Raw genomic sequence first — 12,755 nt, 5'->3', positions numbered from 1 at the left:
CCAGGTGCCCATCAAACACTATCGACACGTGAGTTCCCATTGTTTACCTGAGTTAACCGTTACCTTATCCTGGCGGCGCATGTTATTGAAACCTGGGAACCCATTGTTCACACTATCGATACATGATTTCCATTGTTTTCTGATATATCTTATCGTGCGTGTGCGTGTCGCATGTAACCTGAGCGGCCCATTGTTACCAAATGCAATATCTATCACTACTCCAACACCTGTTCGGCTATTTGACCCACGAGCTGAGGACGAGAGTGGGGAGACTGTCGAGAATGCATTGAAAGGCTTTGCCGAACGTCTAGCGAGTAAAGGGCGTCATTTTGGTTTCATACTTCAAGAAGGAGCAAATGTACCGTTGACAGAAACAACGTTTGGTCCAGCTCCGCTGGGTTCGCCAGTGGTGTACCAGCAGTCCGACAAGCCAGCACGTCGAGAAGTGTGGCGGTCACAGAACATTAGAGCAGCAACAGCTGGAAGTGCCGTGCCAACAGAGGTCACATTGTTTGCGGACACTGTTACCCCATACAGAGTGCCAGCACTTCTAGACAAACACCAGGCAGATATATTGAAGGTAATGAAATGGCACATGCTTTTGCTTATGCGCTCTATGTACTGTATTAATGAAATGTATCAGCCACTATGCCGAAGATACAGTGAAATTCAAATAACTCTGGAAAAAGTTGTGGATGCCAGCGACGCTACCAGTTGCATCACCACAGCATCTTTCTCCTGAGTTATTTGAAATTCATATATATTCCAAACTGTGCGATACGTTTACACAGAAATGTGGTCTGCATCATACAGTTCGTTCCTTCAGTTCATTCCTTCATCTTTTTGCTGCTTTGCTGGTTATCTAAAGCTTCTACTTTTCCCTCTTTCAAGGACATCATTCTCACAAAGGAAGAGGCTACATGTCTCGAAAGAAACACACGTCAGCAGGCTAACAGTCACGCCTGGCATTCTGCAAGACGGTGGCGCCTTACTGCGTCAAAATTTGGCCAGGTTTTACACCGTAGCGAGTGGACAGAGAAGGGCCTGACTAACTTAACTGCGCAACGTGATCTGTGCAGGGTGCGGGCTGTGGCGTATGGAAGGGAAAATGAGGACATTGCAGCACAGTCTTATGCGGATCTCATGAGACGGGTTGGGCATGATATAGTGCTGTCTCCAGCAGGCATCATTGTTGACCCAGGCTGTCCTTGGCTCGGAGCCTCACCAGACAGATTTGTGTACGACCCAACTGAGCTCACACCACATGGTGTGCTTGAAATCAAGTGCCCCTATTCACTTCGAGACAGTGAGCCCTCTTTGGCCAAGGACAAGATACCATACTTGTGCTTCAATGAGCATGGACACCCAAAGTTAAAAAGGGATCACAAGTACTATTTCCAAATACTGGGACAAATGGGTTTGACTGGTTGTGAGTGGGGAGACTTTGTTGTTTGTTCGGAAAGGCGGGTAGCGGTCGAGAGAATCTACTTTGATTTGGGACGCTGGAAAGATGTTTAGGAATCACTAGGGACCTTCTACTTCAATGTTATGCTTCCTCACTTGGCATCACAAGCGCAAAGAAAAGAACAGGCCACACAGTCTGTTTAATGTTTGTGTTTTGTTCTACGTACTGAATATATTGTATATGCTGGAGGAGGTTTGCCAGTGATAGGTTTTACAACAACAAAATCTATACAGTTCGTGCAATTTTTGCTAGATGGTTACAGCTAAAATGTTTGCACTGTGATATTTTTTGGTAGTACTTTTAGGTGTTTATTATTTATTTATTTAGTGTGTCCTCTGTGTAATTTTAAATGTTCTTCTTCTTCTGTCAGTTTCGTTGGTGATATTTTAAATGTTTGTTGCATGGACCAGTTCATCTCCTTTTCTTTGATGGAGTTTTCAGAGACGTAACAGCTAATTTGATACCTGTTCTTTACATTTTTATCATTTAGAATATCTCTTGCAATATTTCCAGCTGTGACAGCTGTTTTCTAATGAAAAAAAAAACAGCATAATGGAGCTGGGTGATTATTTGTTAGGGATTTCTTACTTCCTTGTTAATCGTGTGTCATCAGTGTGTCATTCGAGCACAACATCTTGTGATATCTTATACAGTATGGGACACATGTTCATCATTGTCTGTGATATATTACCATGATGTTATGTCATAAATACAGTTCAGATTTACATGCAGCTCAAAAAAGGAATACATCAGGTCAGGTGCCTTCGATATTTCGAAGAGATACTGTTTTTCAACTGTGAACTGCCCTCATCATTGTCACTGTACTTAAAGCATTGGCAGATTATGTGCTAAGGAAGTGTTAACATAGAGTCCCCCAACCCTTTAAATACAATGTCAATGATAGGAAAAGCACCCATTAGAAGAAGAGTATCTGCTTGGAATATAGTCAGTTCCCAACCCGAGGCTTTTGCTCCAACCTAGTTGGCTGCATTGCTGGAATGAAGCAATATCCTATAAAATGCACATATGTGCAATGTTGTGTCGGCAAAATACCTTTATTTCTGCCTGGCTTTTGGTATTTCTCTTCATGCAAGTTTTATACATGGCTACTTTAGAATGAGATGCACAATGTGTTTCCTCTATGCAGATGGTGTTGGGTCTGTACATTGTTACCATATAACCTACAATTCTCCTTCTGGTATTTTCACCACGTTACCACGAGCAGTGAGGTAGAGTATCACTCATTGAGGTCAACACAAAAGTGTGTAAAATGCAAATATCTCAGTTTATTTATCACAGAAGTACGCTGATGCAAATTTAATGCACTGTCAATCATGTCCAGATCCTGTATAGCACAAGTACATAAAAATTGGTGGCTTTACGTCGCAACACAACTATGATCATGAGCGAAAGAAATTGTCGTCGTCTTGATTTCAAAAAGGCAACTCAATAATAATAATTCGTGGCTTTACGTCACAACACAACTATGATCATGAGTGAAAGAAATGATCTTGTCTGGTCTCAATGTACACTATTTTGTGGCTCTTGCCTAATAAGCTTAGTGGCTATCTTCACTGAGCAAAGGACTCTGAAAGTTAGTCAAAATATCAGCAACAGCCCACATTTGGTTCAACACAGGCCCAAGGCTTAGTGGCACAACTCTGTCGAAAATATGGAATGTCTTTATGCGCTGGATTCGCCGTTCGACGTGGATACGCAAGGAAGCTATATTTTTCGTTTCATGCGCTTGCGCTGCAGAGAATTCTTCATTACGAAGAAACGAGGAAATGTTTAAGTGCACATTCTTTCTCTGTAGAATATCAGCAATTGTAAAACCCTTATCTGCCATGAGGGAGACGCCATCTTCGAAGGGCAGATCAAGGAATCCACTCCTTATGACACACTCTCTGTCAGACGTGCACCCTGTAAAAAGTTCCGACACAAAGCTCACAAGCCCATTTGGAGCTATTCCAACAAGTCCTTTGAAAGTGTTCGCACTTTTATACGTTGAATAGGTGCTCGACTGGAGACCTAATGAACTTGCTACTTCACTCCGAATCTCCGTCGCGTCGAGAATGACCATTGTGGTTGGATACTTCTCCAGAAGGACCTTGGGCAGCGTTTGGTCCACCACAGAGCGAGACTGCCAGAGTGGCAACTTTCCTAGCTGCACATGCATGAAGTTTAGCCACGATGTGCAGATGCGAGAAACTGTCGACTGGGAGATTCCAAAGCGCTCTGCAAGATCCTGCTCGAACAGCCCCAGGCGTAGCCTAACCAGAACAAGAAATAGCTCACTTGTTGAGTTTTCTCATCCTACCACATGCTACCTGTGGTGGTGTCTGCCTGCTTGCTTTTTCTGCCTCAAGATGTTGCAGCCATTTTCTCCTGGGTCGAAAAACTCATGCGGTGCATCAAATATATCTAAGCTTGGCAGTCCAGTGTAAAACTGAGTCCTTTCATCTGAGGTGCAGAGCGAATCTACGTTGTATCTTTTGGGACAGTCATCGTGTTCTTTCTCCAGCTTCATGAGTTCTAACTCGAGCTTCTGCTTCTCCTCAAGTGTCCGCCGAGCGTGTTCCTTCCCCAGAAACAATTCACGTCGTAAATTTTGAATTTCTGCGTCTTTGTCCGCAAGCTCTCTCGTTAGCGAGTCCACAATGCTACCTTTGTTGCAGCTGCAGTTCTCATTTCTAGATTCTTGGGATTCCATCTGTTCCGGTTCTTCAAAAAGTGCGTCCCGTCCGGGACTGTTTGTGGCACTGCACACCTGTACAGCACCATCCTCAACATTTGAAACACTGCTGCAATCGCCGTTGCTGTATTGTTGCAACTACCGGTGGAATAGGGATGGCATGCGCTGTACATGAATACAGAAGGCACGGCACTTTCTTTCAGACGAAGGAATCCGTTTGCGACATTTGAAAGGAAGTCGCATGGTAAAAAATGTTCAGAGCACACAAACGTAGATTTCTTAACCTCAAATGACGCATCTTCTTTATCCGATGTGACTGCATTCATCCAGATACTCCTCCGGCTCTCATCGTTCGGGAACCGGTAGTATGACACTTGCGGAGAGCAAAAAGCGAAGTCGCATTTATCCGCAAAACTGTTGTCAGATTCTGGGATTTACCTTATTCCCGTCTGTATCTCGGTAACCTCGCTGCTTACATCCATTTACGCAACAATGTGAAGGCATCTCGTTACGTTACAGTAGCCGTTCGTGCAAATTTGCCGGTCCGTCCGTTTTGTCCGTGTAATGGCGGTGGATAGAGGAGCTTCGTGAAATGAACGATAGGCGGCGCTTTTATTTTGCATATGATCTATTACACTGTTAAAACAGAACTTCACTACATAATACGCTCCAAGCCAACCATCATTCCGAATGATATCCTATTGTGTCCTTATTTGCTGAAAATGGGAGGAGGGGCCTATCTGGGACACATTATGTGTATCCCAGATCGGCTCTCCCCTTGTTTTGAAAGAATCATGACAGAGAATGATATCATTCGGAATGGTGGTTGGCTAGGAGCGTGCCATGTGGTGAAGTTCTCACCGCATCCCCATCCTTCAACCTCCTCTATCCTCCATCCGTCCGTACTTCCTTTGTGTTTTGTTTTGCTATGCGTCTTCCTTTTCTTTTTTTGGCTATAGTCGTGACGACGCCCACTTCTGTGTGGCCAACAACGGCGAGCCTATCCTGCCATCAACCCCCCCCCCCCCTCTATTTTAACAGTGTAGTAACCATACACTCTGTGGCATGTTGGGTTCCGCTGCGCGGGCTGGATACCATATCTTGAAAGGTGAATAAACCTTGTATGTTGGATTGAATTTCTCTGTGTGCTGCTTGTTCCTTCGCGTGCGGAACGGACGGGCTGTCGCCCCGAGGTTGTGGGAACTTAGGTTTCCACAACTGGCGCCCAACGTGAGTGTGAGGTCCACGATACAGGCAAGCCGTTGGCTATCACTGGTCCAGGTGGCCACCGATTGAGATTGAGGACGGGGAAAGCGGGCAGCCTGGTCCTACGTCCAGAGACCCGAGGTTGACCTCCGCGTGAGCGGGATTAAGAGAACGGGCGGCCCGAGAGACTGTGTGGTCCAGTTGCCTTCCAGGTTCAACGGGAAGGAGAGGACGCCTGGTGCCGATGCATCTGCGAAGAGGAGAAAAGGGAAACGGTAAGGGGGATACCCCAAGCCGTGAGCGCCTGTAACGACACTCCCCAAAAGAGACATAGCGGAAAACTGTGAAACAGAAATCACACTAATACAACACTATATCACAAGCACTATGCTTAGCGATAGCGATATGGAGATAGTGGCAGCTACGTGCGCCGCCTGCGGGGACGCAAGTTGTAGCGGCTGGACGCAGGTCCGGGGACGGGATCCGGGCCAGGTCCTGGAGGTAGGCAGGTTGCAAATCGGGCTCCTCCCCATCGGGGTCTCGGAGGTGGTAAGACTTCAAGTCCGAGATATGAACTGGTCCAGTCTCTCCGCCGGAGTCGCAGTGACGAAGCCTGTAAGTGAGGCCGGAGGAGCACGCACTTACCTCGAAGGGGCCATCCCACCTATGTGCGAGCGAAGATGCAAAGCCTCGTGACGCATCACTTAGCGGGTGAGTCCGTCGAAGGACGAGGCCACCGACGCTGTAGGTGAGGTTCCGACATCCACGGTTGTACTTTCGAGCCTTGTCCTACCTTGCGACGTCCAGGTTATCCCGAGCCGTCCGAGCTGCAACGTCCAGTCGACTCCGGTGGTCCTCAGCGAACCTTGAATAACCATCCTCGACCTCAGCGACGACTTGATGACTCTTTTGGACGGGAGAATTGTGGCACCGCTGCCACTTCCCTACGACAGAGGGAGCGTCTGAACGATATACCGATTATCAAAAAAAAGGGGGGGGGGGCGTAACCGGACGATGGGTTAAAAAGGAGCGCAACGCTCCCGAAGGTCTGTTTTGTTGTAGAGTTCCGCTGCGCGGGCTGGATACCATATCTTGAAAGGTGAATAAACCTTGTACGTTGGATTGAATTTCTCTGTGTGCTGCTTGTTCCTTCGCGTGCGGAACGGACGTGCTTATGCCCCGGGGTTGTGGGAACTTAGGTTTCCACAACTCTTAAAAATGAACTTCACCACATAACACGCTCCCAGCCAACCATCATCCCGAATGACAACGTTCTAGCCTCCGATTTGTTGAAAACGCGAGGCGGAGCCTATTTTGTTCCATTATGACATAACGGCACAATGTGAGCTTCGCCTCCCGTTTTCGACAAATCAGGGGCGAGAACGCTGCCATTCGGGATGATGGTTGGCTGGGAGCGTGCTATGTGGTGAAGTTCAGTTTTAAGAGTGCACACGCCCGAGGGTTACATCCCATTTCGCCTATTCCCATTTTGCATAACCCGGATTATCGGATTAAAGAGGCGGGAGGGGTAACAGCCGTTAGGCGAAATGGGACTGCCGTGCAATCTCATTAGGCAAAACGGGACTGTCGGCAAGTGGGCGTTACTTACACGCTCCGACCCGATGATGACGTGTGCAAGAAATGAATGTGCTCGTCGGACAACTACCTTACGTCGTCCGAAACAAAGACCCTTTACATTGGCAAATATAAGATGTAAATATAATGTACAAATATAACAAAAACAATTTACAAACATTTTACATTGTGACTCCTGATGGACAGCATGACGAATGAAACATGGCTTCGAGCCATGTTCAGTGTCACCTGAGCGATGTTAAATATGGAAACTGGTGTCACTATAGTCGTGTTTAATTTAACTCTTTTTTTTTTCTGTCGTGTTAGCGCCGCGAAGCTATGAGCGACGGCGAGGTGGCTATGAGAGACGTACAGATGAGAACAGATGGAGAGAGGACAGCAGGAAGGAGTGGGGGGATAGGGGGTTAATATGCGTCTTGGGCAGACTTCAGGGGGAACTGTGCCGGTATTCGCCTCGAAAGTCTTCGGAAAACCCAGGGAAAACCTCAGACGGCACAACCTGTGGTAGGATTCGAACCCACCGCCTCCCAGTTAGCACGACACCACCGAGCGAGACGCCTTAACCCACGTTCAACCTAACTACCGTATTTTCCGGTGTATAACGCGCGCGTTATTCGGTAAAAAGGTGCTCTGAAGAGGGCCTGCGTATTATCTAACGGTAGGAGTTATGCACGGAAATATTTTCCGACAGGAATTCCTTTTCTGGTCGGTGTCGTACCAATTCTAGTCTCCTCCAGGGTGTGCTGTGAATTTCTCCCAAATCACTTAGGGTCAGTTGAAAAAGCCAGCGTAGCGTTGGAATTAATAAAAAGTTGTGATGCTACTTAAGAATGTCATTGAGCAGTCAATAATTCAGAATGGCGAACGGGACATGATGTCGTACCTCGATGCCGTGGGACATCTAATGCATATTGAGTAGAGCTGCAAATTTGGAAGAATTTTGAAGTGCAGAAAACAAAGCTGCCCTTTTATTTAAAAAAATGTAAATAAAAACTATGTTTTCACTCTTGCACAGTCTATATTTGTGAACCAACAGATGAGGGAAGAAACCCTAGTGTAATATGAATTATAAATACAGACCTCATGCTTCAGTGAAACCAACAAGGTTGCATGTAAAGGTATATGAAGATCCGAAATTGACTTTTTGCAGCATGCCAGAGGACCGCCTTCTTTCTTACGTAACACGGATTAGTAGGCGAAGTGGGACTGTCTGCAGCATACATTAGGCCAAATGGGACCCCCTGCAGTTCGAGGTCGGTGAACCTTTTAAGGGATGGCGAGATAATCTGCTAAGAAGCATTAGGCACAATGGTAATAGGCGAAATGGGAAGACAGGCGCCCGAAGCCCTCCGACGGCGGATCGCGAGGCCGCGCCATGCTACGCCCAAACTCACACTCTAAACTAACTCGATTTTTCGTGCACCAATGGCTGCGCCAGAACGCGTTGAGGCACTTCCATCACTGGTACAACCATCGCAACGTCGCATCGTAACGACGTTCATCGTCATCATCGCAGTCTTCCTCGCGCGCCGAAACGCGGATGGTGGCAGGAAACAGGCGTCAAACGCAATAGAGTTTTAGTAGAGCGCTTTTGAATCTTCGATACGATACCCGCTACGGCGTTGGTCTCATCGCACATGCTCCACGCTATGGCAGTTCCGCTAGCGTATCGCCGGTACGCATCTTCTCGAGGAATTGCTTACCATACATGTTATCGGAGACGTCACGCGTGTTGCGGGGCTCCGCGGGAAGGATCCTAGCCACACGGCAAACTTAGTGTATTAAACGGAATGGCAGTAACTTCATCTCCTAATCAACAATCATCTCGAATGACATCGTTCTCTCCCCCGATTCGTTGAGAACAGGAGGCGTACGCCCTTTCTGTTACAATTATGTTATAAACCTCTACCCAAGAAATGTATTCATGACGTTGGTACACAAACCGAAACCGAAACGATTGTATCTCATTACGGCCGAAGTCTCATTACGGCCGATGTCTCAATACGGCCGAAAGTCTCAATACGGCCGATAATCCTTTAACCCCAAGTGTCTCATTACTGCCAAAGTCTCAATACGGCCGAAGGCAGTCTCATTACGGCCGAAGATGTCTCATAACGGCCAAATGTGAAAATGTGTATTGTAACCTGCATTGATATGCAATGTCGCAGCCAGGTATGGATATATATTCAGCAGGGTATAAGCCATGCACTGTGCCGTTAGGGCCCTTATCATATTTATATACACATATTGCGAGACAAACGGTATGTTATCATACCACAGCACAATGCAACATATTGTGTAATGTGTACTCCCACAAGGTAGTGTTGATGTTGCTGTGAAGCAGGGGGGGGGGAATATGTTTAATGCAAAGTAAGAAAAAAGGGAAGGGAAAGGTTAGCCACGGTGTGGGCTTACTATTCCCTAATGCTTTCAAGCAAACAAAAGAAAACAGCTGGGATATAGAAAATTATCAAAAAATACAGAAGAAACAGCTCCTTCACTAATCGTTGCGCATAGGACGCATCAGAGAATGTCCAGGAGTTTAGATTCCCGAAGGAATCGTGTCAGCGCAGACGTGACTTCAGCGTGCTGGGTAGGGCCAAGTAGCACCGCGAGGGAAAGCTCTCGGTAGCCTAGATGAGCAAGGCGGCGCCGGAGACTCGATCGGTGATCTTCGTACCGCTGGCAGGCAATGAGAATGTGTGGCACATCGGCTTCTACGTTGCACGTTGGGCAAAGAGGTGATGGGTGCTGATTCATCTTAAATAGGAGGAGAGGAGTACGGGCCACATTCAGCCGCAGCCGATGAAGCAGCGATTCCTCGATGCGCGGGATGCGGCCAGGCACAGCATATGTCATTAAAGGGTCAATGGATTTAAGGAAGGCATTGGTTCGTATAGCTTCTTGCTGAAAGAGCTGTGTGCGGTTGGCAGTGAAGCGGCGTATTGTCAGCTGGCACATAGAGTGCGCAAGGGGAAAGACAGTTGGTTGCTCAGCGTCGTGGGCTTGCCGAGCAAGAGCGTCAGCACGATCATTGCCTGAAATCCCGACATGGCTCGGAATCCATTGGAACACCACTTCGTGTCCCAGCGATACAAGTTCAGAGTGCAGGGCGATGATCGTGGTGTAGGTGTCACTGATGACTGCGGCAGAGTAAGAGGCCAGCGCCTCCAGAGCCACTTTACTGTCGGTGAGGACCGACCAGGCCCTGGGCGCACACGAGGAGACATGTCTTAAAGCGGCCAGCAGTGCGAATGCCTCGGCCTCAGCAGATGACATAAGAGGGAGCTTGAAGCCGTGCTCAGCTCCATCCTCTGGGATGCAGAAGGCAGCAGACGACCCAACTAGAGAGACTGAAGCATCGGTGTATATTTGGGTTCGATGCCGGTGGTGACTGTAGATGTGGAACAAGGTCAGTTGGCAGGCCACAACTGTTGGCACAACCTTCTTTTTCCTAAGGCCCGGAATTGACGTTTGTACAGTGGGGTAGTGAAGTGTCCACATGGGTGGCGCAAAGGAGGTCCGGGCGGAAGTTGAGGGGATGTTGCTTCGTAAACGGCAAATAGCTTGACCGAATGCAGATGCGGGATAACGTTGCGCAATGTCACAGAGGTAATGGGCTGGATGGCGGGCAAGATAACGTGTGTACGCGTGTAAGGCGACACTATCGCGAATAATAAGCACCGATGGCTCGCGTGCCTCCGCCAAAACAGAGAAGGTTTCCGTTGTCTTTGGCACTCCCAAACAGAGACGGAGACTTCTGGCTTGAATATTGAGCAGCTCCCGCTCGTGAGTGTTGGAGAGCCCATAGAGGACAGGCAGGCTATAGCGCATAACGCCAAGCAACAGAGAGCAGTGCACACGATGGAGGTCAGCACGCTGGGAAAGACGGGCCCCATGTGGATCCACAGAGGTGCCGGAGCACATTACAGTAGATGCGGGCGCTAGCAGAAAGGGAGTTGATCTGCCGCGACCATGTCAGTCCCCTATCAATGATGATGCCTAGATACCGATAACGCGAGACGTAGTACAGTCTAGAGCCAGCTAGCAGTAGGGGGTACTTGGTGAAGGAGCGACGCGTGAATGCCATAGCTACTGTCTTAGCCGGCGAGACCGACAACCCACGGTCAGCAAGATGCGCCACAAGAAGGTCTAAGGCATGTTGCAGACGACGCTGAATGGCATCACGGCGCGCTGCAGAGGCCCATATGCAAATGTCATCGGCATAGATCGTGATATTGGTATGCTTGGGCAGAAGAGAAGGGAGATGTGCCAGGATGACATTAAACAGGAGCGGGCTGAGGACGCTCCCCTGTGGAACTCCACGATGCACAAAGTAGTTGGCACTGTCACCATCTGCTCTGCGTACGAACAGAGACCTGTCAGAGAGGAAGGCTTGCAACCAGGTAAGGGTACAGCCACCCACACTAGCTTCTTGAAGCGACGCGACTACAACATTATGGAGAACACTGTCGTATGCTTTCGCTATACATCCAGGAAGACAGCGGCCGTTAGGAGCCCATCAAACTTTGCTTGCTGGATGGAGGAGACGAGATCGATGACATTGTCAATCGCGGACCGCGCTTGCCGGAAACCAGCCATAGCTTCAGGAAAGAATCGGGTGCTCTCAAAATACCAGTTCAATCGTGCGGATACCATCCGTTCCATAACCTTCCCGACACAGCTGGTGAGGGCAATTGGGCGGAAGGCATCAATGGCGTGTGCAGACTTGCCAGGCTTCAGGAGCGGCACTATCATTGCATTCTTCCATTCTGCTGGGAAAACACCATCCCGCCAACAATTATTGTAGAGCTTAAGGAGTGCGTGTCGGCCATGGAGAGGTAGATTTTGGAGGGCCTTGTACGTAATACAGTCAGGCCCAGGAGAGGTGTGAGGGGGTGATTTCCTTAGGGTGAAGCAGGCTACTATGTGGAGTTAGCTACTTGTAGAGAGCTAGATGAATATTGGCTTTGTCGTGACGCTTTTGGAGCCATCCTACAGTCACTGGCCAAGACGGAACACCTATCTCAGTCGATGTCAGTTTATTTCCATTCGCCTTACAATGATACAATTCTTGCTTCTGGAATGAGTAAACCTGCAAGAAGCGAAGAGCAACCATGAATAGGCTAGAATATTAAAAAAAAAAACAACAACAAGCATTTGTCTCTACATGGCTGGTTTTAATGTGCACAAGCTGCACATGTGTTGATACGTGTCTGTTATTTCATACAAGGTTAACATAAATCTTCATCTAGACAAAAAAATGACAAGCCTTAAAAATGTGACTTCCAGGTAAACACAGAGTATGACCATGATATGAATATAGGTTCAGTAGTTCATTCCCTTAATGGAAACATGTGAATATCAAATAGTGATACATTACAATTCATGAAATGATGCATGCATAACTTTCCATTTCTGTTTTTTTTTATAAAAGTAGTGCACGAATTAACATTCGTGCACTACTACAAAATTTCTCACTTCACAACAGAACCTTATGATGATCTTAACAGCTCACCTATTCGGCCAGGACTCCCTGGGCAGCAACATCCTATTAGCCATGTTGTTGTTTTTCTTTTTCGGAATCCTCCGATCAGCCACATACCATGCCTGGAATGGAAAACCAGCTATAAATAACAATGTATTTGAATGACTTCCTCTTGAAGTATTTATTCTAATCAGATATGCTTTTGTGCTTAGTATGGTGCGCGAAGGCACATAAGTACAACATTTGCAGACGTTCGACGTAAGCAGTTCAAGGAGATCAATTCAAGTACGCCGACTTGCGCTTTT

General features: G+C 47.5%; 1 protein-coding gene across 1 annotated transcript; it reads left to right on the top strand.

Annotated features, from left to right (window-relative positions):
* The first annotated feature begins 122 nt into the window (after nt 1-122).
* LOC135385550 (uncharacterized) lies at nt 123-2,861 on the top strand. Its single transcript, XM_064614929.1, has 3 exons — nt 123-134; nt 257-580; nt 892-2,861. The coding sequence occupies exons 1-3, from the start codon at nt 123-125 to the stop codon at nt 1,516-1,518; spliced, it is 963 nt and encodes a 320-aa protein (XP_064470999.1). The 3' UTR covers nt 1,519-2,861.
* Nucleotides 2,862-12,755: the final 9,894 nt, after the last annotated feature.

Source organism: Ornithodoros turicata, chromosome 1, assembly GCF_037126465.1.
Source record: "Ornithodoros turicata isolate Travis chromosome 1, ASM3712646v1, whole genome shotgun sequence".
Classification (NCBI taxonomy): domain Eukaryota; kingdom Metazoa; phylum Arthropoda; class Arachnida; order Ixodida; family Argasidae; genus Ornithodoros; species Ornithodoros turicata.
This window is presented reverse-complemented; position numbering and strand designations above follow the sequence as displayed.

Coding starts and splice junctions, on each gene's coding strand:
- LOC135385550 (XM_064614929.1), top strand. Junction 581..891: donor ACCAGGCAGATATATTGAAG/GTAATGAAATGG, acceptor CCCTCTTTCAAG/GACATCATTCTCACAAAGGA.